The sequence below is a fragment of the Drosophila simulans genome, chromosome 3R, assembly GCF_016746395.2.
Source record: "Drosophila simulans strain w501 chromosome 3R, Prin_Dsim_3.1, whole genome shotgun sequence".
Lineage (NCBI taxonomy): Eukaryota > Metazoa > Arthropoda > Insecta > Diptera > Drosophilidae > Drosophila > Drosophila simulans.
The window spans coordinates 5,695,762-5,720,941 of record NC_052523.2 but is presented as its reverse complement, the minus strand read 5'-3'; the positions used below and the strand labels follow the sequence as shown (position 1 = coordinate 5,720,941).

Here is a 25,180-nt window from a genome sequence, read left to right as displayed (position 1 = left end):
ATAACAGGAATCGATTTTCTTGGTGCGCAAAGCAGTAGAAGCACTATAAGAATGCTGGACCGCCATTCGACAATCATCAAACAGTGCTAGCTAACGGCTAAGTGAATCAAGTTTATTTTAATAAATTCAACAGCAAAATATATAAACACACAATGGGTTGCAAGGCTTGTGGAACAAGTGAGTATACTAGTAATCATACTAGTTAATCAAGTGCGGCTGCTAATTTCCCTACTTAATCCCTTAGACTGCCAGTGCTCCGCCACCAAGTGCGGCGACAACTGCGCCTGCAGCCAGCAGTGCCAGTGCTCCTGCAAGAACGGACCCAAGGACAAGTGCTGCTCCACCAAAAACTAGATACAGGACCCTTCTCGAGCTCATCTGTGTGATGAAAAACCCTTTGGCATGACAACGAAATAAATACACAATCAATTGAAACTAATGTTTAAAATCAAATCTTTATTGGCCATTTTGACAAGAATAGTTCTTTAGTTATTTCCCACATTAGCTTTAGAAATTGCACACCCAATTAGCGTTCGAAATTACATTTAAAACACTTACACAATGTACACAATTAGTTCAAGTACACCGTGAGGACAGGACAATCAAATAATAGTATCCAAATATCAACATTGTTTTTGGCGAGCTTCTCTCGTGTGTATCTGTGTGTTGTGTGCTGTTTGTTTATAGTTTTTGGGGAATGTGTGTGTGCAATAGCTTTCACAATTAAACATTAAAACTTTACGTACACAGTATTACATTTGGTTTCGCAAATTGTGAGTACACAAAAGGAAATCCGCTCCCGTTCGCATTTAAGTGTTTCAAGTTTATTGAATTGTATATTTATTTGGGGTGTACTTAAGTCTTATAAAATTCTTAAGGTTCACGTACAAAGCTAAGTGTAGTATTGTGTTATTGTTGCTGTTTACATACATAAATGATTATGTTTACGATCTCTCAAACAAACGTAATATGGTCCTCGTGTCTCTAGTAGCTGACTAAAAAGGCAATCGCATGTGGCGCATTTGAAATGCATTGCAAACTCTGCCCTGATGACTCAAACAAACAAGTTTCAAAAAAATATACATTGATTAGTTCAAATTTTTGCGCATTTTCAGCATTGGAAGCCAATAAAGGATGGGGTTACATAAAGCAATTCAATGTTACTTAGATTATAACTAAAATTAATGCAATCAATCCCTGCGTTGCTGCTCTCGTTGATTGTTTTTCCACTTTCGTTTAACATAGGCTTAGCACGCGAAGTAATTTGTATATCAAAGTTTTAAAAATATTCCATAAAATTAAAATCAAAATCAAAAATTTAGATTCAACAAATAGTTACTCACTAACTAAACCGATTATCTCGTCAGTATCATCTAAACGTAATGCTTTGTCACAGACGAACATGTCATAGTGCACAAATTGAAATCATATGCATACATATATAAAAGGTATATATAAAAATATAAAACAACGTGCGGACACATTCCAAAGGTTTATACAACACAGAAATTCTAAATGTTGCTTAAGTCAGACACAATCATAATCACGATATATAATATAGACAATGTTCTGGCTGTGAGCTGAAGGTGTTTGTGTTGCATGCATTGATCGGCTAGATCTTATTGTTGTTGATGTTGTTCTTGTGTTTTGGCGTTTCACAAAAAGCTGCAAGGAAAAAGGTAAGAGTTCAATATAAAATGTATAAACGAAAACCTATGAAAATAGTTCTTAATAGTTCTTAGTCGCAAGTAGTAGGTACACGAGTAACATTTAAAATACGCAGCTAAGTTGGTTTTTAAAAATAGTTTCACCATCTGCGGCAAGAAAGCGCTTGTGTACATATATACGTATATAAATATATATAGATATTCTGCATGTAAATTCGTAATTTGTTTCGTTCCCTGTACGAAGTTTCAACTCTTCTAGCTAGTCTTAAAAGAAGTCTCAGAGGTAAAATAATAAATATCAAGAGATGAAATACATACCAAACAAAACCTTCCACTACGATGCATTCCCAAATCTAATAATTACATCTAGATAACATTAAATAAAACTTTCGATTAGCACAATGAGTCATGCGCCAGATCGTTGCAATCGTTGAGGTGGCGGAATCGTCATCGTCGGACTTCCAAGATAGCGACACACGTTCAGGAGTTTATTTGATTTCGTTTATACGTACGCTTCTATAGTTGTTATAGTTTCTTAGTTTCAAAAGTTCTCAAAGTTTGTAATCGTGTCGAAGTCCGCCATTCCAAAGTCACCACTAAAAGAGGTTTCGAACAAAGTTGTGTAAAATTAGAAAAGAAATAATAATAAACCGGAAGTTTTTAAATCAAAATCATGCAGGCGGTCCAAGGAAAAGGTGGGATGGATGCATTAGATGAGGGCATAAAATAATGAAATGGCCAAAGTGCTGAACTTATTACAAATTTGTACTTGGGAAATGTTGCGCAAGCTTTAATGGAAGCTAATCCCCAACAATTGAGAGTGAAGGATTCACTTAACATTCAATATAATAACAATAACATCAAATTGAGATTAAGTTCGTAATAAAAGTGACAACAGCAACGAACATGCAAGTAATCGAACAACAACCCTTACAAAGGGGCACACAGGAGTATTTTAAATCTAGTGTAGCAATTAGCAGTTTTAAACACTTGTCAATTTTATTAGTTTTTCTTTTTCAATCTGAAACTGCCTATGTCGCTTGATTGGTTAACTCAGATTGGTTAAGATCAGATTTATAGGTGCATGATGGTGCTATTCTGCAAGCTGCGTTCAAAGCGAAATAAGAAAAGGGTAAAGATAAAGGTTAGAGGGCATGTTTTTTTTTTAAACTTTTGCAAATGTCTTACAAAATTGATCGAGTTGTGCCTGAAAAGTTTAAAGAGATGGCAATACTTTGAACATAAAGTGAAAAATATAAAAGACTCACTTAACACAAAACGAAACGTAAGTAATTAAGTCTCTTAAAACTAAATTGCGAACGACTAGGCATACGAGTATAGTTAGTTATCTCATTCGAGAGAGCCCATCTGAAATTCATGAACCAGGAATAAACTGAGGCGATGCAATGGTATGAGAATGAAGTAGCCAACTGCAATTTGATTGGGGAACTGGGAGATGGCGGTCAGGACGGATCGATCGGATGAGAGCGCTATTAGGGCGTGAGTGAATGCGGACGAAGAGCGCGGGAAGTATCAACAAGTGAACGGGTTGCAGTGATCGGAGTTGAGTGATTTGAATGCGAAACTTAGCTATAATGTTATACCTTTCGGTAAATGGCACAATCAACTAGCGCCCAGTACCCAGCCATCAGGTGCAGGCGGTGGCACAGCATAAGATCATTAATAGTAAACGTACTGTCTATAGTTGCTGGTCAATAAGGCATCAGTGATTTCACTTATCACAGGATCGTTGGGTTGAGCGCCTATCACAATTCTCTCTAGGGCCTCGGCCGTTTCGCTAGCATCGGAATCTGATTCCTCAAGTCGGCCTGGGCTATAGAAAGTGATGCCGCTTTGTGGCGAGATACTGAACCATCACCAAAAAATCAATAGCCGCAAAAGGTGGAAAATAAAAATAAACAAAGAGTAGGGTAGGTAAGTATCTGTGTAAGTACAAATAAGTAGAGACGAGTGAAATGGAGAGCTTATCAAAAGAGCTCAGAAAGAGTATCCAATTAGTTTTATTAGTTTGGTAACAAAAGAGCCTCAAGTTCGGATTAGTCAGGAACAAACGCATTCGGTTTCGACTTTTTGCCCCTTTACAACGTTTTTTTTCGAATTCAAAGTATTGCAATCTGATTAAACTTTTTGGTCAAAAACATAATCATAATCAATGTAAAGTAAAGCAAACAAGCAAAAAAAAAAGGGCGGATCAGCCATGACATAGAGGCTTTATCGATCATCTCGGCCCAAACATTAGCTCTCCACTCAAGCTTTGAAGCCAAGTATAAACGCAAAAGGTAATAAATGGTTTATTGTTTTTGTTGTGGCTGTTGGCGGTCGATTTGGCTGTGGCGTCGGCTTCCAAAACTTACTTTCCCAGTTGCATGCTTTCCTGAGCATGATGCGGTGTTCCACTAGTAGATCCATTCTCTCCGTTTCTACAAACGTGAACGTGCAATGTGCTCTTCACATAACCGGTCACGGGATCTAGAACGAGGGGTTCAGGTTCTGATTAGGAGTGTTGGACCGTGTTATCTTTGATTGCATTCTTACCTTGACGCTTTGAGTAGAACTCACCAAAGGCGACGTCCCTCTTCACGGGACTCGCATTCCGATCGCTAGGGTGCAGCCAGCAAAGCACGTCCAGATCTCGAATGCGATCGGCCAGGTTCAGCACCTGGAAATCACGTGCAGTCCATGGCGCCAGCATGGTGACCAATCCATTTTCGTTTACGTAGGCGATAGTGACTCCACCTGTGGTTTATAACATTTATTTTTTGTTACCTTAAATATGTAAGTATTTTTAACAAACCGAGCTCGCTGTCGGAGAAACGGAGCAGGAAAGTGCCGATACCATAAACTGAACGCAGCAGATCAGTCTGAGCCTTGGTCTTGTTGATGAAGCCCATAATGCAGCCTGCTTTCCACATGCCCAACATGTGATCTTTGGTGAGTTTCATGATGGCAAAGAACCACTCCCAGAATGTAAAGGACCGATCGGGCATGGGCTCCTTACAGAATTGGTTCCACGTAATGTACTCAGACCGCTCCTCACGCTGGAGTTTCTCGTCTGTAAGAACAACGAAAATAAATATCGATCATCAACAAATAATGGAGATCCAACTCACATAGGAAATCCAGGTTGTCAATGGTCAGAGAACGCCCCGTGCAAGATCCGAATTTGATGTTCAACGCGACTGACAGCTGGGCCCAGGTAACGCGGTCGGTAATCATGAAGGGATCGCGAACAATCTCCGCAAACGCGTTGTCCCAAGTAATGGTAGCCCAGGACTGGGGCTCCTGGTTGCCGTGCACAATAACCACCACCGGTAAGGACAGGGTCCAAACACGGATCTGGAAATCGTTCACGGTGGTGGTGGTGTAGAAGAATAGGGCGAACTTCTCGTCCATCACGCTCTCAGTTCCCTTCTTTTCGGCCCGCTTGATCTTCTTCAGCTGCATGTTTCGGAAACTGGCGGAGAAAACATGGTTGTTTTGCTGATACTCCATGGTGCTAGAGGCGTTTTGAATCTCGCCCGATGATTGACCGGAGAGGCTACTATTATCCATCTGTGTATTGCGCGTAACGAACCGTTGCGACTGGATCTCTGTAAATAAGAAGTGAAAACTTTAGGCATATATACTGAGGAGCAGAGAAAGTACTCATTATTCTTACCTGACATTATGATGCACTCGACTGTAGGTGGATTGTTGTGAATGCCCAGCTGAGAACCGATTAGCCAGCGCACAGACGCTGCGAAGCGTGTGTTGGTCTTCATCACTTGCGGGGGCTGTTTGTCGACGATAAAGGCTGAGCATACCAGGTTCTTCTGCGCGTTCTGAACCTGTTCAAGCAGATGTGTGAGCTCCGGCTCTTCGGTGACCAGACGTACGCGCATCAGCTCCTTAACGGCAGCCAGCATGTGTGCGATAAAGCTTTCGAGCATCTCAAAGCAGCGCTGGATATCATCCAAGGAGCTCTCATTAAAGGGAGCTCCGTTTCCGGCTTGCGCTTGTTGGTGGCGCCAGTTCTTGAGCTCGTGTATGACCATCTCGTGCAGCGACTCGTAGTACATAAAGCTGCGACGCATTGTGAGTACGATGGCCGCCTTTTCCTCGATGAGACTTCTGTAGGCAGCTTCTGCGTTCGGCGAGGATGTGGAGTTTAGCATGTAACTGTAGTTCTGGGCAAGCAGCTTCAAGGCATTGGCACAGTTGCCAAACTCGTTGAGGGCCTGCATGATCTGATGTTGCACCTCGTACAGCTCCACCTTGGGTGTGACCATACCGAGGGCTGGGGAGGCAATGCCTGGATTTTGCACATTGTGGATGGGTCCTATGCCCTGAACAACTGGCGGATTGCAGCTGTTGGACACCGCCAGCAGATCACTGGGGTCCACCATGTAGCCGGTAACCATGGGCGTGTTGTTCATGTTGTAGGGATTTAGCGGCATTGATTGGCCTGCGGTTGCAGCCACGCTCTTCTCGGTGACCAACTGCAACTCTTTTTGTAGACCGCTGCGCAGATGTGTGTACAGATCAACGGCGGAGATGCGTTGGATAAGGGCGCAAAGCTCCACCACCCGGAACTTGAGGGCCTGGTCGCTGGCGGTGCGTGTGGATAGAAGCTTTTGCTGCAGATCTTCGTTGAACTTTAGGGCCACGCGCTCCAACTGATCGGTAGTGTTGGGCGTTATTTGTTCGGACCTACAGGGGTAAAAGAGATTCATAAGATTATGCTTTCCAAAAAGATCTAAGCGTACTTATTGTTCGTTCGGAAGCTGCTGCTGGCTTTAATCAACCCCATCACCCCCAACTCCCCACTCTACTCACATTATCCTGTCTTCGATCCAGGGTGCCAAGCAGAGGCGCAGCTCGAGCATACCCTTCTCCTCGTAGTAAGCCGCCATACGCTGCTCGCAGTCGACATGGCTGGAGATGCGCTTCCACAAGCTCATGCTCTTGCTCTACCCGATGGATATGATGATGGTATAGTGATTTTGGATGCTAAGCTGTGACAGCTGAATGTGTATGGTGATCAGTGCAACGGTTGGGGTGTTTCTGATTCTGGCTCGGATTCAGTTTCTGTTCTGGGACTTTTTGAGCTGGCTCTTGGGCCGATCAATGTCCTGCTGGCTTCCACAGGCAAATGAGTCTGAGGCGTCCATAAAATGCACTCGCATACATGCGAACTAGATCGTGTTTTTCTGACTTGGTTTGAATTTAGTATGGTTAGGAGGAGGAAACTATAAATACACAAGCATATGTACATATGAGGGTAAGTGCGATGTCGATAATGTCTCCTAATATTGGATTAATATGTGATGTGATGGCGGCTATGGTTTTGTGCGATTCGTAGATGCGACCACAGTCTGACTTTAAACAATATTTGCACTGCAGCTCGTACTCGATGTGGTATTCCATAAAGACGGCCAATTGTTGACTTATCTATCAAGGTTTGGGTCTCCCCTCGGTCAAATATTAACAATAAGCAGAGTCATGTTTGTGTCATATCGAAAGGTAAAGTAAATGTTAATCAGTAACACATCTTTGTTACGCCTTCCATAGTGTTACACATCATAAAGAACTGATAATTGTACTTGTTTACATTCCAAACATATTTACATTGCTCAAAACTCAAATTTTTAAAGGAAAACCTCTGTTGTTTCGTACGCTGATATTCAGTTTTGTTAACTTTAGGTTTCTTAAACAATTCCACTGCCGAATGAAATGTTTTCAATTTAGGTAATGGAAATATAATTAGATGTGTAATTTCAGAGGAGGAAGCAGATCTCCCAGCCGTGTCGTGAGCTCATAGAACGTGGCTTTATGAGCGCGGTAAAGAGCCCAATGAATGCGACCATTCTGGCTTTAGCCTTTTATTACCATAACGAAAAATTATTGCAAATGACAAACACACCGAGAAAAACCAGCTCGCACGCAAGTGAGAAAGTAAACAAAAAACGAGCCAAACCAACGCGTGAGGTGAATTCGAGACGCTCCGAACAACAGGTGTGAAAATTAATTGCACCACCGGGCGAGTCCGAGTCCGAGTGCGATCCGTGGGGAATATGACTCTTTATGGTCATGCTAAATAGTGCTGATAAGGCAGCCTGGTGGCGGTGCCGGTGCCGGTGCCAACGTCGTTGGCAACCGGTCGAGCCCTTCTCCTTCGTGCCGCGATGATTCTTGGCCAAGTCCGCACCACCGGCGACAATTCCTTGTCGTCGAAACGTGACCGTAAATGAGCGGTAATCCAGACGCAGGGTCCAGACTCACAGACCCGAAAGCCAAACTGAAAGCCAAACCCGAACCGAAACGTGTTTGCTTTTGTGGTCGATACGCTAATTTCTGTAGTTACCCGGAAAAAAGGCCAGCGCGACGCTCACGTAGCAAATATGAATGGCCCAAGAAAACGAAGAAGTTGAAAGAGTGGTGTAAACAAGGCAAACCAGTCCACCAGTCCACTTCCAGGCGACTCCAGTCCAGGCAACAAAATTAGATAAGGATCTAATGGCCGAAACAAGCCCGAAAATGCAGCCCAAGCGAAGGGACTTTAGGGATGGAGGAGGTGGATGATCAAAACAGGTCGCGCCGATACCTGACCCGCAGGAACCGCATTCAAGTTCGGATGTGCGGCTCACTAGGTACGAGAGTCAGGGAGTAAGTCAGCTTAGGTAGATGGAACCAATGCGACTGTGTGGTGTGTGGTGGTGGTAAGAGGTAGTTTGGATTCGCTCGCAGGCAGGTTTCTTTCTATTCATAAGTCAGTGCTGCCGGCTGCTCTTTCTTTTTCTGCCCTTCGGCACTTTTTAGTCCACAGTAAAGTGGTTCAAGGTTCTGGTTTGCTTTCGGATGCCTCTAATGTGCCAAGTCAGCTGGAAGAAACTCAGTCAAGTTGGCAAAAATAGTTTTTTGTTTATTCTTATTAGGAGCACCGTCGAATTGCGGCCTTAGAAGTACTTTTCCATTAGTTATCAGCGTGAAAAGCTGCAAAAATACTAAAGACACACAATTGCATCCGAGGTGAGTCACCCGCAACGAGGGTTATCGATGGAAAAGCTTCAGACGAAACAGAAGTAGATGTTTCGATTTCTCGTATCGATTCGCCGGCTTTATAGGGAACTGTTCCTGATCTCACTTGGGTTATCTGAGTAGAGCAGAGGCTGTCAGGTGGCTGTGAGCAGACTGTTTACAAACAATTTGCCAAGCGATAGCTAATCGCTGTATTGCGACAATGGGGAGATCGTTTTTCTATCACGGCAATTAATGATTATATGTGAAGTTATGAATTGTCTACAGGTGTTTACCGATCGATTGAACGAATTCAACTAAAGGCTTGGCTAATTTGACTGCCCACTTTTATACCCGAAACCTTTCACTTGATAAGGCGCAAACGTGAATGACAAAGTAAGTACGGCCAACCATTAAGAATGATATGAAAATTTCGCTGAAGTAGTTAGAATAATCAGTGTTTGCTGGAAATTTGCCATATTCATATATTATTACCATGCTCTGATAGCGCGTTGACCAAAAGGCATCGATGAATCAATTGCCACGAAAGATTGCGTATGGATTAGGTGGAAAACCGAACCAGGCACTTATCGGTCAATTTACTAACTTTAAATAGCCCTCAACGGCTTCGCGGAAAAGCGACTAGAGTTTTCGTTTATTAGGAACTGCGAAACTACTGACCGACGTATGCGAAAAATGCTTTTGTCCACAAAGATGTTATTATGAAATTCGGTTAATGGAATTATTATGTTAATTTACGCACATCGCCTCTTCGAGGGTCACAAAAGGGGAAATGCCGGTGTATATTATCAACGAAATAACCAACCGCACCCCATAATTAGAGCCAAAAATGCATGGATGGATGACTGGGTGGCCACCGCCTCTCTCGGGGGCTCATATCGCTAGAGTTTTTGGCCATGTGCTGTCTTTTGGGACCACAGCGGCATGGGACTTACATTTTCCGGCAACCTAACGTATATAGGCGTCCAATCTAAGGCAAACTAAGAGCATAAATCAAAAGTGTATTTTTAAAACAACTTAGTTACTAAGAACTTGTTGATATCGAGTCAAATCCTTTTTTGGCTCTGAATGTATTTTGATTTTGTACTGAAATCCAGTTTTCTTTCCGCCAGCCGCACGAGCAGCAAACGCTGAATGAAAACAAAAACAAAGGCTAAACAAACCAAGCACAGACCCAGACGCGATAAAAAAATTTTGCGGCATTTTTAAGTTTCGCTATTGACTGCGCTGAAAGCGAAAAATATCTCCAGCACGTGACGTCAGCGAAAAAGCACACTACGAAAAAAATATTTCAATTAAATAGCTCATTCAAGCTTTAGAAAATTTATAAAACGTGACCTTGTGGCTAATAAATATATATATATAAAATATATATATAATAACATTATTATATTTATCTTGCTGTTAATAATTCTCACATACACATCTTTCTAGATTTTCAAGCATTAAAGTTCGACTTATCCAACTTCCTGCGATAAGCGCCCCAAACTTTGGTTTTAAATTATGTATAATAACAATTATGCGCTCCTTGCACAATTTCTAGCACATGGAACACTTTATCAAATCAAAAATGTTTCCATTTTAATTGTGTGAAAGTGTGTGATGGTTTTTTTTCTAATTTGTATAACCCTTAGTAGCATGCTTTTGGCTACGATTCTCGGAACAACTTGGAAAGTAGATGTGCACAGAAGGAAACGTGTAATTTCGAATAGCGAAATATAATGAATTTTTAAAGAAAAATCATCGCTTATTATTATGATGCGTGTTTTTTGCCTTGCTTTGTAGCTAAAACATCGGCCGGCATTAACTTTACCGCAAAAGCCGCGATAACCGGTAGTTACCCACTGAAGCCCCACTGAACCCATCTCCCCCGCACGATCCCACCGACTTCAGCGATTTATAGCGCCATATAGACCACATATAGAATGTGAGTTTGTTTAGTCGGAGGAGGGAAAGGGGAAGGGTGTGGAGTTAAAAGGCGAAGTATACTTAGTTGGTTGCAGGCAAACACGTTAGTTGGCGTTATTTATACGCGGTTGTAAATGTTCACACATGTCCACAGGGGCTTCTGGGCCAAATGGAGAGGTGAATGAGAAACGCGCACGGCTGGCCGGCTTTAGGGGGTTAAAAACGTGTATACAACAGACCTCCACAGACCTCAAAAGCGCCTCAAGCACGCAAACACGAGTATATTCCAACCACAAGCACAACAAATGTGTAACGAACGAACGGAGCTCTTTCAATTTTTTAAATGTATGTATATAAATTCATTTCGATCTCTCGACGGCGAAAATGTTTTCAGTTGCAAAACTTGAATTTGCATTGACGTCTATCTTTTGGGCAAGCATTCGAAGAATCGCCGTATATCCAATGCATATATAGTATAATATATACATATCTAATCAAATCGCTTTTTTAGCGCCCGGAAGTATGACGGTTTCTATGCATCCTAGCAAGTACCAATGGGAATTTCCAACGTTCTGAGAACTAAATTAATTTTTTATAATCTCTATAGCTTCACAGTTAACCAGCATGCGCACAGAAAAAACCAGTGCCTCCTGCGACCTTGAGCCTTGAGTTTTCCACAATGAAAACCAGTGCATATAATGAAAGTGGTTTGCCAGCTGCAGTGAAAAGCGAACTGGTTGGGCTGCTTTTTGCATCCGTTGTTTGTTGTGGGCTGTGCATGTAAAGCAGCGGATCCAAGAAAAATATAAGTCAGTTCAGCGTTCGCCGGGGGAAAACCCGCAGTTCATAGTAATATGCATTTACAATTGAGTGCCAATTGTTATGGCATACATACATTCTTGACCAACGGATTGTGTTTGCCTATTTGTACGAGCATGTGTAGATACTTTTGTATCTGTGCGCACGAGATACAGATTCTCAACAAGCTCTCGCCGGCCAGCTGCCCACACAAAAGTTGACTTTTCGCTGCCGTTGTTCGGCAAACAAAAAGCGAATCGCAAACAGCAGAGAAATACGATGAGAAATGGGAAGATAGACAGTGGAGGGGGTAGGAAGATGGAGGAAACAGCCCAGTTGCACTTTTAGTCGTGTGATTAATATGCCGAGCTAAAACAAAAATGCCGAATAGGCGCATTTTAGATAAGCATTTGGTCGGATGATGACTCATTCGTCGCCGAGCACCAGGCAATCGTTACTCCACACACCGAGTCACTTTGTTTATCTTTCTATATCTGCGATGCGAAATCTTTGGGATAAACAATCCGCAGATTCAGATGGAGAATAATCCCCGTAAGCAGTATGCACACACAATATCTGGCCTATTGCCACAGCGAAAATTCTGGAAAACGTGTTATCTGCAAAGTGGGCGTATAAACAAGATATAGCCGCAGATAGAAAAGATCCCAATTTTCATGCGAACTGAAAAGCTCCAAGGAATCCAAGTGCGGCAAGTGGAAAGTTTTATGGCAGCAGCACGGCACTGATAAGACTGGTTGGAACTACGTATCATAAAAGGTAAAATGGGACAGTGGTACCTCGATGTGCGGAAACAAACATTCTGTATTCAAATAAAATGGGAATTCAAAATCCATTTGAAATTTCGATAAAAATAGCAAATAATAAAACACAAAATATTGTGGGCGTAGAATCTGCATGCTTAATCGCAAAACCTTTTAGCTTTTAAATTTCTAGCGATCTCGACGTTCATACATGTGTTCGCAATAATACAATTTATTTAAATAAACCATAAAAGTGTTGGTATACAAATTTTAAAAAAAATTCGCCTTCTTTGAGTTGGACACACCAATTTGAATATTCGTCATGCACTCGGTGGGGGGAAAATTTGTATGGGCATGCCATCAAAGTTCGGATTGTTGTGCCCGTAGAGCTTTGGTTGGGGTCACTACAATTTCCTCGGCCCTTGGTGTGGCGTCCAAGCATTTCTGACCACTTCGAAAACCGACGATTCCAAACCCCAAAGCGCGGGGGTGCTGCCTTTGTTGTTCCTGGCTGTTCTTTTCGCTTTTTGCTTTCTGCTGCTTCGACATTTGTGCCAGCCAGCCGCGTTCATTTTATATTTTTCTTGTTCAATTTTTTATAAACAACGCACACACACTTACGATTGCCCTGTGAGAAACGAGAGCCGTTTGTGGTATTTGTTTTTGTACTCATAAAAGTTTAATAAGCATGCCTCAGTGTTCTTTGCCTTGAGGTTGTGTGGGTGTTCGCCGTACCCCGACAATGGGAACCTCGCCGTTGCACCACCCCCAGCCGAGCCCAAAACGCCCCGCCACCCCATGAACCACCAAGTATTATTTAAGTAATCATTTATCGTTGCTGCTCGCCTGACATTTTGCACGATGTTTGTCGGCTTTTGTTTCGTCTACCGAGAAACACCGGATCGATTGGGGTATATTGGGCTAAGTAGTGTGTCGGCACACGGCTTCTTATCACCTCATAATGCTCGTTCCGCGAACAGATCAATGTTTGTTGTCACACTTGCCCCGATGACCTCACTTATCAGTTCATGAATCCCACCGATCTTAAGCTCATAAAATGTGTGCACAAGTCTATTTGTCAGAAAATAAAGTAATTAAAGAATATTTGTCCTATTTGTCCAAACTGTCAACTGCAATACAAAGACATTCAAGGTTAGGTATCACTCAGTTATCAGTCTTGTGCTGGTGGTTCAATGCTTCGAAAAGTGATTATTCGACTGAAGTCAGTCAGGTTATCAAACAATACAGCTACCAAACATTGTCTTTTATTGCTTAACTGTAAAGTCTTAGCGAAATGCCAATAAATGGGTCTCCTTATCAGCGCAGTGCAACAAAAGATTCGCAAAAATGTATTAATCCTCCCTTGAATCCACGTTTTACTGCTCAATATTACTTTTTTGTTTTTCAAGAACTAATTAGCATTATGATTTGGGGTTTTCAAGGAATATTAAGTTAAATAAATATGATCATTAATTTTTTAATAATAAGTACAGCTTTGCTAACGAGCTAGACAGATTTTCAGGTTTAAAACTTGATTATTCGGCATATTGACAAGAATATTTGTAAAATACTTTATAGATAAGTTCCTCAGAAAATATAGATTGAAGTTTTGATTCGCTAGTTCGGGGGCCATCTACTGCTCACCAGAAAAGCATTTTGCTGGCGATAAGCTGGCACAATATGTGTAAGTACAGTAGGGACCCAATCGATTGAAGCCGCAGCAGAGTGCTCCATTTACGACGATTAAATGCAACGCAATAAACGACTTTGATAACGAGGTGTCAATGTAACAAAGTAAATAATAAGGAGAGTCGCCGATAAGAAGCCGGCTTGATTTGCGCTTGAGGATAGTGATTCGCATAATCGCGTAATAATTAGCACTGCCCATATCGAAGGTCCAGAAATAACTTTAAACACATGTGGTGGACTGGATTTGTGGCGATAAACTTTGCTGCATAAATACATATGCTCACATCTGACGGGAGTGAGTTCCAACACGATATTGAAGAACTGATTGGGGAAACGAACTTTGAGCACCCTATAGTTTTAAGGAAAGTATCGTGGCATTTTGAATTTCTAAAAAAACTACATTACTACTTTCTTTCAAATCAGGGTGAACTTTTTATGTAAAATATAGTTTCTCAGAACGGAAATACAATTCTGAATAAAGTATAACAATATCATATTGTATCACACTTTTACCTATAAAATAAATGATTTTAACCACTGTTAATAAATAATGGTATTTATATAATGTATGCGTTATATTAGTTGACATAGACGAAAACCCCTCTGCCAACTAACATAAGTTGACCGTCCACCTGGCCATTGATTGGAGTACCCACTATGACCAATGATAATCTACGGTGTCCACAGCAATCCGATCGGGTTTATCAAATGTGAAACGCCAAGGGGTTAACTAACGTCGGCGTCGCTGACAATCGTAATGTGCCCGAAGTGGTAGAAGCCAGCCGGGTTATAGCCAGGCCAAGAAGTCAGGGTGGAGAGAGGGGAAGCCCGCGACGGAGGAGGGGGCAGTAGGCGACCGACGACAGCGAGCAAGATAAAAGTGTTGAGCGCGCAGAAGTCGGCGACGTATGAAAGCAAGAGTAGCATGTGAATATGAGAATGATAGGGCCCCGTACGCCAGACACTTGGAAAAATAGTTTGTTGCCAAATTTTGTGATAGCAGGTGTTGATTTGGTGGGCCACAACACATGGGATTAATTTACCAATGCCCTATTGAAAAAATTGTATTATGTATTTATACAAAATAGCCTAATTTTGTATACAGAGGACATTAAATATATATAATTTTTAGTTTTATAGCCTCGCTTTTCTCGCTGTGCAAGGGAGCGAGTGGGACGGTGAGATGGGGAACAGCTAATATACTCGATATCAGTGTTGTTGTTGCTGCCATTTGTGCTATTGCACTCGAAATTCTTGTTGCCTTTGTTTTTATGGGCTTTCCAGGAAACAACAATGAACGGGGAAGAAGAAGACCGGGAAACAGGAGCGTGAAGCACACATGTGCATGTGTGTGGGTATTTTGTTGATGTATAAATAAAGCGTCAAGTGGAAACACATGATGATGGTGCATCGAATGTGTGCCCAAATGGCAGAGAACCTTCCTGAAGGCCTTGCGGAACCACTACACGCCCACAAAGCCCACACGCCCACCCACTCAGAAGCCACCCACACTTTTTGCGCAGTGCACAATTGCAGCGGAGTCCTCCCACCCATACACGCATTTATATACGTACCCCCCACCACTCGTAAATTTGTTGCTCTTTTTCTCCTATTTTCTATTTACCTTTGGTACACAAACACCAACGCACAACACTGTGTAAACACACACGGCTGGCTGGTATCGGTTTGTTTGTATTGGTACGCCTGCCGCTGTTGCTCTTCGATATTTTTTATTATGTATTTGCCGTTTTATTTTTAAATCGCGCTCGCTTCACGCACACACAAGCATTACACACACGACGCAGTGCGAGGGAGACGGAACACACATGCACACCCGCACACGAACTGAGAATTTAGAAAAAAAAACTGGAGTCTCGACCAAAGGAAATCCTATCAGTTAACCGAATCCTTGAAAACAAAGTGCACTTGCAAAAGAATTCAACTGGTTGCGCATTTGAAAATTGCTCCGCATTCGAACAATTCCCTTTAGTGGCTAAAAAACGACTGCCGCGTCTCTAGAGTTGGAGCGAAAGCGATCCACATGCGATACCATCGGACGATGAACACATGTGAACAATCGCTGTTAACAGTGGTTATCGATTCCCTCTGTTAAGTCTCTGTCAGCCCGGGCAGATAGCGAATTCTAATTAGAAATTAAGTTGATTTTATTTTATAGAGCAGCGTACGCTCAACATCTAATATTTATATATAATATCTCTATCGTGCTAATATTCCACTAAACTTTGTGTGTTATTTAAAGAAAAATATGTTGATTGAAGTTATTATTTAGAAGTAAAATTAATTTGATGGTGCAAAACTCGAATAGCCCGGACTGCAACCCTCCCAGTCTGTTAAATTAACAGCACTGTCGGCTGCAAAAGAATAAACAATTTGCGAAGCTAATTGCGATAAACAAACATTTATCAAAGGGGGTTTACACCCATTTTCGCATCATTGTGGCGCCGCAGATATGAGTGCGCATGTTGTCTGTACACACACGAGTTGCCACCCACACATATGCACCGCTGGCGGTGTAATTAATTGCATTTGATTGATTTGTCCACCGAAAGTCAAGGTTACCCCAGTCGCAGAGAAGCACAATTAATGGTTTTTTGTCTACTCTTGTGTATTCTGCACATAAACATACGCGACTCCTGAATTTTCACCTGTTGTGCGCAGCAACAAGCGAGCATGGGAATGCCACCCCCGCCCCTCTTTAAATGAAAAGGGTTGTTAGGAGAGGGGTTTTTTAAGGATGGGCCCCGTCTAATCAATAGACCTTAAATAATTAATCCATTCCACAATCGGCGCAGCACAGCAAATCACTCACCTCTCAGATTGGCTTTTTGGTTATGGCAGGTGTTGGGGGAAAAACGCTTTTTATCCTTAAAACAACACCGCCTGCAGCTCACGGCTGTTGGGACACTTAATTCCAAAGCAACAAGTCTTAAATATCACTTTTTAAACGCACTAAAATTACGTTGTTTTCGTTTTGCGAGCACTCAGAATTTTGCGAACGCGACTACCAGCAGATTTCGATAGACAGCGCCCCCGCAAAAGATGTTATCGCTTAATCGCCGGAGTTGCCACCTGTCACAAGCAATGGCGCGCGCTTTAAAAACGATTAAGATAATCGATCAGTTAAACAATTTTGTAAATTTTAATAATAAAAACACACTAACGTACAAGAATTACATAGTATATGCTTAAGATGGTATCGCTGGTGAACACCCTTAAATTCATGACTATTTTAGCAGTCGCAGCGCCTTGACATCGAGTTGGAAATACACAATATACAAAATGTTCGGGTAAATCGTAATCATTAATCTAGGAGTAAACGTGTGTGGTGTACAATTATGTTATTGTCAAAGCAACACCATAGAATACAAGGTCCTGGGAAGCAGTAAGTGCCAGGCGAGTCATTATTCAGACAGTTTATTGGCTGATATACTTTCGGCTTACGGCGATAATAAATCAATTACGGTAAATAACAAAGTTAAGCGCTTTCGGGTGTCTTCACTTCATCGCTTCTCTCCCTCACAACTAACAGCTAAAAATATCTAACAATTAGAGCATGTCGGTGCTTCACTTCTATCTCCTCAGCTCATCCATCGATCACGAGACTTAAGATCAAAGCAGTGCGTTTTTGGTGTGGTGTTTATGGGTGACGTGTGGCAGGGGCAGGGAGCTGGGCTATTTCTCAACCCGTCTCAAGTTGGCCAGCTCCGTAAGCCACGCCTTGATCAGATCGTAGGTGGAGAAGCTGATGCCCACGGCGATGGGTCCCTTGATCCAGTTCATGCTGAGTCCCTTGTAGAAACCGTTCTTGATGCCCTCCTCGCTGTTTGGAAATCGCATTTAAAATATGGATAAAACAACGTTGAGAAAGATTTGTACGCACCGATAGATCTTGACGAGAGTCTCCAGGATGGTTGGGTACCGATCTCCGCCGGCCGTGTTCACCCGCATTGTCTGCATTCTTCGCCGCACAATGTCCAATGGATAGCTGGCCGTTTGTCCGGCGGCACCAGCCGCAGCACCGAAGGCCAGCGAGACTAGAGTATTGGGTTTATTGTTGCCGACCACTTCTGCAAGCGAACAAATCATTTAGTTGGCAATTCAGCATTAACTAGAATTAACTAAAAATTATTAGTAGAATATAGGTAACTTCTAGCAAGTGCTAGAAATAATAAGAATAATAAGAATTATCTGAATAATTCCACAGTAAACTTGGGTCTTAAAACAGAATTCTATGTACATATACAAGAATTTTTAAACGAACATCTCCCCTAATTCTATAGTATTTTATATTAGGATGTAGTTAGTATTCCTACCATAGTATTCCCGCTTGAGAGTCTCGTAGGTGAAGAAGGAGGTGCCCGCATAGGGAATCACGCCGAGAACGGTCGCCCAGTAGCCGCGGAACAGCGTCCGCGGACCCTCCTCCACCCAGATCTTGGTGAAGACCTGTCGCAGCGTCCGATAGCCAGTATACCGATCCGTGACGGCCATGCGGGCGCGTGCCAGGTCCAGAGGATACGTCAGCGACTGTGAGGTGATTCCCGCCAGGGAGCCAGCCAAAAACCGACGACCTTTCGTGCTGCAAAATAGAATGATTGGCCATGAAGTTTATGGAAATCCAGAGCAGAGTAGAACTCACTTGGTGCCGTCCTTGTCGACGTGCAGGATGCGACGCCACTGCTCGTGGGCCGTAAACTGTATGGCTGCGTAGGGCACGATCCTGGCCATCGTGGCCGAGTTCCCCCGCCACAGGGCCAGAACGCCCTCGTTGGCATAGGTGTTTTGCAGGTAGCGCAGCGAGGCTCGGAACGAGAAGGGCACATCGTTGCGGATCTGGAAGTTGATCTTGGTGCGGTCCAGCGGGGCGATGACCGTCTTGGCCAGCGCCCCCGCCGCTGCTCCGGATATCAGGCTGATCACCACCTGGTCGATTTTCTGGCGCACTGCAAGTTAAAGAAAATAAATGAAAATGAATAGTAAATCTCAATATGCATTCATACCCGAATGCGCGACTATGGATAAACAAACGGAGGGACATAGGAAACTTTGACTCTCCACTACACTCTAAAATTTAGTTTGGTTTGCAGTCAAATACTCGACATTTTACTGCCGACAAACACAAAAATTCAAGAGTTTTCATTGTATCGCCAATATAATTTAGCGTTTTCCTAATTTTTGTTTGGACATGCTTGCCATTTAAATGGAATTGAAGTGCCTACTATAAAATGAGTCCCTGAATTTAAGTTCATGTTTATATTTTAATAAGTCAATTTTCTATTTATAAGAAGTTACTAGGAATTTGAAATCACTTTGGGAGAAGATTCATTTGATTTCATATAAAACTTAATTAAGATTGCTGCCTACGAGTATCAAAATGTTTAATATCCTAAACGATTTCAAAACATGCGCCTGAAAAACAAATCCCTCGTGAATAATCTTTGTGCATTACTTACTGGGTGTGACTGTGACGTTGGGAGTGATTGTAGTGGCGGGTACGAGGACTACTCCAGATGTTTCGGATGGGCTCAGCTGGGTGCGGGATGTGTCCACATCGTCCAGGTCCGCGGACAGCGTCGCCGAGGCCGTGGTCATCGTGCTCGAGAGCTGACTACCCGTGGACTTGATGGACATGGCGATGTTGGGCTTCTCCAGGAGACGGCTCATCGCAGACTCGGGCTGGGGTCCTGAAATCAATTTGCATATCAATCCGAGCCGGCTATATTGGCCCACCAAAAAAAGTGCAGGCTTATCGACACCACAGATAAGAGCTCAATATGGCCAAAACTAATCTAAACCAGCCGAAAATTGCTTCGCTTTCATAAGACTTCCCAGCAGAGACATATAACAAACTGAGTGGGCGCTGCTGTACAGCTGCGGTCAACATAATAGCACTAACTAACATATTAATATATTTGGAGAAGAGGTTCTAAAATCAATGTAACAGGTTAAGTTTAAACTGAAAGCATTGCTATTATACCATATATTATTGGTTAATGATTTTATTTAAATCTAGAATTCTTCTAAACACAGTAGCTAATAGTTTAGGTGCAACTTTCTGACAAGTGTTTGGATTTCTTATCAGCCAACGAAAAAAACACAGCTTCGGATTTAGCTGATAATTGATTTGTGTGACCAATAATGAAAAACAAGAGCACTGTTCATATTGTATTGATTGTGAAGAGTAAATATTTTGGGTGCTAGTCTTGCACAGACAGGTGTATTTATGGAGCCCAGGAAAACAATATGTGTGCCAGTTGATAGCGAAAACACACATTTCGCAAGTTCATGCAAATAATATGCGGCTCTCGCAATTGTTTCGTAATTGTTAGAAGCACGTTCCCTTGGCATAGGTTCAAAAATAGGCACTCGGATGGATGGCTTTTAGCGTCCAACCAACCAACCCATAATACTGACCAATATTCAGCTATCTGGCCAAGTTCCATTGCCTGCCGGCAATTGAACTTTGCTTGGGCCCCAAGTCGAGTCATTCCGCCAACAGCTCGGGTTCTCAGCCGGAATTGATAAGGCCCTGACCACCAGCTCCCAATTGCGTCTTACAATAGATAGAAGTGGAGTGTTCCAGAAGAGATCGGAACGGATCGATGTACCCGCTCTTGACTCTTTCGCACTCCAAAGCCAAACCGGTTGCTTTCGTGTGCTCATTATGGAAGGCAAAAGGCACCGAATTATCAGTTGAAATACATAATAATGCCTAGTGTATATATACATACATATATATGTATCTGTTTATGTGTGGCACACACCTCCAAAAAAAAAAAAAATTATCATGCCGAATATTGAAATGTGAGCTCAGCTCGCCCGAATGTGCGGAATATGACAACACGTGTGTTTTGATTACCGATTTCTTGGGGGGTTGGGCACTTTTCCAAGTTCAACAGCTGAGCGCGGCTAAAATTAAACGCTTTTCATTGAGCAGCCGGTGCGGGAAATCTTTGAGAGAAAAACCCTGAGCGTTCATCAAAGCGATTGAAAATGAGTGGAAAAGTGCAACCTTGAACGTGAGAATCTGAGCTGTACAGTGGTTACTGGCTAAGGATGGCAGTAAACATATTATACCATTTTTAAATTATATAGAAGTGAGTGGGCATAACAAACATTAAGCAACTACTAGGATTAAGTAAATTAACTAAATTATATTGAATTTATAGCTGACACGTTTTAAATGCAGCTTTCTGGTACAAGTATTCACTGTACTCAGCGATTTCAGTTCTTCTATCTTGAAAAGTTGGGCCAAAAGTAGTTTGACAAATATTCCGCGCCTTTGCTTGCGGCTTAAGTGTGATTTTAGCACAGCCCCTTGATATCTGGCCCCCCATAAACAACTTTTTTGATAAGGAATTCGAGCGATGGACAGCGCTTTTCGACCACTGTGCACTGGGATGCTGTTGTTGCCGGCGCTTGATAAACGTAAACAAGCTCGTTAGGCGGTGTTTGTGCACTTTTTTCTCTGCTTTTGCACTCAGTCAAGGTTGTGGCTTACTACGGATCCAGTTTATCCAGCAAGTGTTTTCCACTTTGCTTCTGGCTATGAAATTTGTTTGCTATAAATAGCCCGGCGGAGGGGGGTGAGGCGGGATGTAGAGATAGTAAAGCAGCTACAACATCATTTCAACTGGACTTTGTACCCCCTTGGAAGAAAATAACAAAAAAACAAATGGGGCAATGGAAATTTATGCAAATTGCTCGGAAAGTGCACTTTCACATGCGGGATTTTCTGTGCAATTTATTTCCTCGAACAATAATTCGATTCAAAATACTTTAGTTTGTTGTTTACAAAGCTGAAATCGTCTTATAAGAATCATACGTGACTTAATTCTGATTGGACTGCGTGCGCCTAGGGGAATGTAAAACAGCTGTTGCTTGTAAGTGTTCATGTTGTTGTTGTTTGTTTCTCTTAAATTTAAGTACTTTGTGATAAAGGCCAGTGTGCACCAAGTGTTTGGCAATCCATTTATTCGCTCTTGTTTACACCGATTAAACGCTTGCAACATCCAAAAAAGACCACTCACACACGGACACCTTATATAATTGGGCAAAACGAGAACAACAAATTATTTTGTACACACACACGCATACATATGCGTACATATGTATGACTTCATGTGTGTTTGGCTCTACACGCACCTTTGTTTTTGTTAGCACAGATTCTTTTTTTTCGGCCTCCCTTTCGGCCTTGGCAACAATAACAACAACACACAGCAGTGGGAGTTTTCGCACTGATTTTCGATTCCAAAAGCACAGGGGCTGTATTCTCTTTAACCGCGAACTAACTCTTTGTCTTTATTTCAGACTTTTCTATTTGTTAATGCACATTTTCCGCGCGATTCTCGACTCCGCCTGCGAAGCTCCAAAGAGCAATTGACGAAAACATCGAGAACTGTGCTCGGCGTTGCCATACTGACTGCGCTGCCAGACGGCGTGGGCGGAGTCCACGCTGGAGGTAAGCCAAGACAGCAACCATTCAACAGTGGCACAGTGGTGCAAATTAAGAGACGACTGCTGTCTAAAAATTTGTATTAACTTTTTTCCAGAGCCGTTGTTGTCATTGTTGCACCCTTTCAAAAAGTTGTATGTAATTTCAACATATGCTACAGATATTTGTGTTATTCACCGGCATACAAATTTGGCAGTCGAACAAGTTTGCTTAAACAAAATATTAGCCGTCTTGACTTGCAAATGAATCACTCAAAAATGCCATATAAAAGGTAAGAAATTATTTCCTGGTTTAAAATAGTAATAAAACGGATAATGAATCAAACAGCTATACAGCATACAGAATTTGTATGCACTTTGTCATTTATAACGTTAATGTCAAATCTGTTTCACACTCTTTCGCTTCGTTTGGGTAATCATTTTTTATTTAAGGGAGTAACGTTAAGTAGAGAATTAGTTTGTTTTACTTAATTTGCCTAATTTTAATTTGCCTCTTATATTCAAAAATGCAGGCTCGATAAAATCTCGACCGCGAAGATTTGTCGGGGGTGGCAACTCCGGCCCGTTTGTGGCGCAGCCAACTTCACGCGAGACGCAGCGAAAACAAAAAATACTGAGCTGAAGTTAATTGAGAAAACTCAAAATAAAACGCGAGTGAAAAGGACCATGAACTTAGACCTGCGATCGTACTCGCGCCACTGGCTCACGGAGTTTATCGAGCAGTACCAAGAGGAAGAGTGCCTCTGGCAGCCCAAGCACAACGACTACAGCAATCACACAGCTCGGAACAAGTCCTACGATCGCCTGGTGGAGAAGCTAAAAGAAGTGGAGCCCAATCCGGACAGGGCGATGGTAGTAAGGTGGGTCAAATGTCCATGCCAAATGTGGTACAGTTCAGTAAACACAACGCACCCTTTGCAGGAAAATTAACTCACTGCGGTCTGCTTTTCGGCGGGAATTCCGCAAGACGACTACCAAAGGCGACTACGCAACGCGCTTGTGGTACTACGACAAGCTGCTTTTCATCGCTGACCACAAGCCCAAGCGCCACGAACTCGGCACCAAGCCCAAGAGAGAACTCCATATCAGCTTCGACGACGAGGAGTCAATGGAGTTCGAGGACGACTCACATCACACGGCCACTCAGTCTCAGCATATGGAGTCCATAATACCCACGTCCCCGGACGATGTGGAAGATGTCGCGGCGACGGCCAGCAATGTGGTCGTCAGCAGTCAGGGCGCCACTCTGAGCACCATTTCGGTGACGCCCGCGGAGTGTGTGACCCTTGTCAAGAGCGAGGAGCACCAGGCGGCCGAAGCGGCGGCAGCCGCAGCCCAAGCACACCAGCAATTGGTAGCCCATGCAGCAGCCCAGACCTCCATTGCGGCGGCGGCGGCTCAGGGACATGCCGTGAAGGTCTTAGAGATCACCTCCCTAGACTCGAACTCCCAGCGCGAGATACAACAAGTGAGTAGCTTCAAAGCAGTGAAGAGTACCTTAGGGTCTTCAATAACCTCCTCTCCCCGTGCAGGCGGTCAATCATCTGGAGCACCACCAGCAGCAGCTCCACCTGCAGCAGACGAATGGCCAACATCAGGGCGTGCCCACCATCCAGATAGGCCGCGATCACTACCAGCCATTGTTTGGCAATGCCGGCACCACTGCCTATACCACCACAGCGGCTCCGAGCACTTCGCACCGGCAAGACGACGAGTACGATGCCATTGGCGTGAATGTGGCGAGCAAACTGCGCTCCATCAACGCCACGCAGCGGATCGTGGCCGAGAAACTGATCAGCGACGTTCTATTCAACGCACAGCTGGGCAACCTCACCATTCACTCGGCCCTCACGCAGTAATCTCTCTTGTCCCTAGTCTAAGCATGTGTAGTCTCTGGCTTTATATCTCCATTTTGTCTGTGTCCCAACCTGCAGCCCGGCCAAAATGTGTTGCCCGGGCAGCAGCCGATTGTACCATAAAGTTTGCATGTAGTTTTAATTATTCTATACAATAAATAGATTGTATGTCTTAAGCTCATCACCAGATGGTTTGTCATTCCGCCGAACTTCCTGCGCCCGTTAGCTTGTTCCACACAAACCTGGCAAACTGGACAGAAAGAGGAGCTGCTGTCTTAAGCTGGTCGCCTTAAGGATGAGGACTAACATACCGTAACCGGCGGCATCTCGATCTGTTCCGCCTCCGTGACCAGTTTCCGGTTGTTCTGCATGTAGCTCCAGCCCAGATGGATCCCCACCAGACTGGGGATCATCACGATGGCGACCAGGTTGCGCGACACGAAAGAGGGCTGCTTGCTCATCTTTACAAAGTGCGTAAAACGGAATTATTATTATTTAACAGCTATCACAAATCAACAATGACGATGTGACCGCATTGCGATGTTTGCTTAATCTTATCAATGAAAAATACCAACTTACAACGCTGCTCCAAAACGGGCGGCTGGTTTTGAATAAAGTTTCTATCTCCCCCAACTTGGTCCAAAGTCCAACGTTTTCGGGGATAATAATGGGAAACTAAACGTCTCGCAATTCTTTGTCTGGCACCTCGATTGCTTGGACAGATAGGCATCTGTCATTAGTTTGTTGCGGTGGCTGGTTTTAATGACAAATGCGGTGGAGGTGGTTAGAATAGATCAATGGCATTGTAAAAGGGAACTTCACTTCTCGTGGGGTATATTAAATTCTGCGCAATTCTAGAAAGATTTTTTGTGATTAAAAAAGGGCTGAAGTAACTGGTAAGGTCCTTCGCTTTTATAACTAACATAATAACTAACAAAATAATAATAAAAATTTGTAATTATACTACTTTACTTACAAGTTAATATTG

At 43.0% G+C, this 25,180-nt stretch overlaps 5 protein-coding genes across 14 annotated transcripts; 2 read left to right on the top strand and 3 right to left on the bottom strand.

Annotated features, from left to right (window-relative positions):
* Window positions 1-29: 29 nt before the first annotated feature.
* Window positions 30-1,666, top strand: LOC6727336 (metallothionein-4). Its single transcript, XM_002102685.3, has 2 exons — window positions 30-177; window positions 245-1,666. Exons 1-2 carry the CDS (start codon window positions 153-155, stop codon window positions 352-354), a joined length of 135 nt encoding a protein of 44 aa, XP_002102721.1. The 5' UTR covers window positions 30-152; the 3' UTR covers window positions 355-1,666.
* On the bottom strand, window positions 437-16,936 carry LOC6727335 (signal transducer and transcription activator). Of its 10 annotated transcripts, none has more exons than XM_039295784.2 (10): window positions 16,692-16,936; window positions 6,504-6,916; window positions 5,347-6,377; window positions 4,799-5,278; window positions 4,483-4,740; window positions 4,224-4,424; window positions 4,043-4,178; window positions 3,272-3,534; window positions 1,986-2,772; window positions 437-1,665 (listed from the first exon to the last, which is right to left on the bottom strand). In XM_039295784.2, the coding sequence occupies exons 2-8, from the start codon at window positions 6,626-6,628 to the stop codon at window positions 3,348-3,350; spliced, it is 2,418 nt and encodes an 805-aa protein (XP_039151718.1). In that variant the 5' UTR covers window positions 6,629-6,916; window positions 16,692-16,936; the 3' UTR covers window positions 437-1,665; window positions 1,986-2,772; window positions 3,272-3,347. The 10 variants fall into 10 exon arrangements, with proteins under 10 accessions (XP_039151718.1, XP_039151717.1, XP_016033867.1 ...); XM_039295783.2 differs by having other exon boundaries at window positions 1,986-2,263; XM_016176357.3 differs by having other exon boundaries at window positions 1,986-2,263; window positions 3,364-3,534.
* Window positions 16,937-17,002: 66 nt separating this feature from the next.
* LOC6727334 (mitochondrial coenzyme A transporter SLC25A42) lies at window positions 17,003-22,293 on the bottom strand. Its single transcript, XM_016176350.3, has 6 exons — window positions 22,028-22,293; window positions 19,336-19,566; window positions 18,522-18,825; window positions 18,196-18,461; window positions 17,763-17,949; window positions 17,003-17,702 (listed from the first exon to the last, which is right to left on the bottom strand). Exons 2-6 carry the CDS (start codon window positions 19,544-19,546, stop codon window positions 17,555-17,557), a joined length of 1,116 nt encoding a protein of 371 aa, XP_016033860.1. The 5' UTR covers window positions 19,547-19,566; window positions 22,028-22,293; the 3' UTR covers window positions 17,003-17,554.
* A 568-nt stretch (window positions 22,294-22,861) lies between these two features.
* LOC6727333 lies at window positions 22,862-24,373 on the top strand. Its single transcript, XM_002102682.4, has 3 exons — window positions 22,862-23,196; window positions 23,258-23,804; window positions 23,869-24,373. The coding sequence occupies exons 1-3, from the start codon at window positions 23,003-23,005 to the stop codon at window positions 24,193-24,195; spliced, it is 1,068 nt and encodes a 355-aa protein (XP_002102718.3). The 5' UTR covers window positions 22,862-23,002; the 3' UTR covers window positions 24,196-24,373.
* Window positions 24,313-24,748, bottom strand: LOC6727332. The gene is made up of 2 exons (XM_002102681.3): window positions 24,504-24,748; window positions 24,313-24,442 (listed from the first exon to the last, which is right to left on the bottom strand). Exons 1-2 carry the CDS (start codon window positions 24,651-24,653, stop codon window positions 24,389-24,391), a joined length of 204 nt encoding a protein of 67 aa, XP_002102717.1. The 5' UTR covers window positions 24,654-24,748; the 3' UTR covers window positions 24,313-24,388.
* Between the last annotated feature and the right edge of the window lie 432 nt (window positions 24,749-25,180).

Bases quoted from the DNA above. Each gene is read 5' to 3' on its own strand.
- LOC6727336 (XM_002102685.3), top strand. From the start codon at position 153: ATGGGTTGCAAGGCTTGTGGAACAA. The intron at 178-244 runs GTGAGTATACTA...TTAATCCCTTAG, and splicing joins TTGCAAGGCTTGTGGAACAA to ACTGCCAGTGCTCCGCCACC.
- LOC6727334 (XM_016176350.3), bottom strand. From the start codon at position 19,546: ATGAGCCGTCTCCTGGAGAAGCCCAACATCGCCATGTCCATCAAGTCC. The intron at 18,462-18,521 runs GTGAGTTCTACT...TCTATTTTGCAG, and splicing joins GTCGACAAGGACGGCACCAA to CACGAAAGGTCGTCGGTTTT. The intron at 17,950-18,195 runs GTAGGAATACTA...GTTCGCTTGCAG, and splicing joins TCTCAAGCGGGAATACTATG to AAGTGGTCGGCAACAATAAA.
- LOC6727332 (XM_002102681.3), bottom strand. From the start codon at position 24,653: ATGAGCAAGCAGCCCTCTTTCGTGTCGCGCAACCTGGTCGCCATCGTG. The intron at 24,443-24,503 runs GTATGTTAGTCC...CTTTCTGTCCAG, and splicing joins TCGAGATGCCGCCGGTTACG to TTTGCCAGGTTTGTGTGGAA.
- LOC6727333 (XM_002102682.4), top strand. From the start codon at position 23,003: ATGAACTTAGACCTGCGATCGTACTCGCGCCACTGGCTCACGGAGTTT. The intron at 23,197-23,257 runs GTGGGTCAAATG...CACCCTTTGCAG, and splicing joins GACAGGGCGATGGTAGTAAG to GAAAATTAACTCACTGCGGT. The intron at 23,805-23,868 runs GTGAGTAGCTTC...CTCCCCGTGCAG, and splicing joins CCCAGCGCGAGATACAACAA to GCGGTCAATCATCTGGAGCA.
- LOC6727335 (XM_016176357.3), bottom strand. From the start codon at position 6,628: ATGAGCTTGTGGAAGCGCATCTCCAGCCATGTCGACTGCGAGCAGCGT. The intron at 6,378-6,503 runs GTGAGTAGAGTG...TTACCCCTGTAG, and splicing joins TGGATCGAAGACAGGATAAT to GTCCGAACAAATAACGCCCA. The intron at 2,264-3,363 runs GTACGTTTACTA...AACCTCTTTTAG, and splicing joins TTGACCAGCAACTATAGACA to TGGTGACTTTGGAATGGCGG.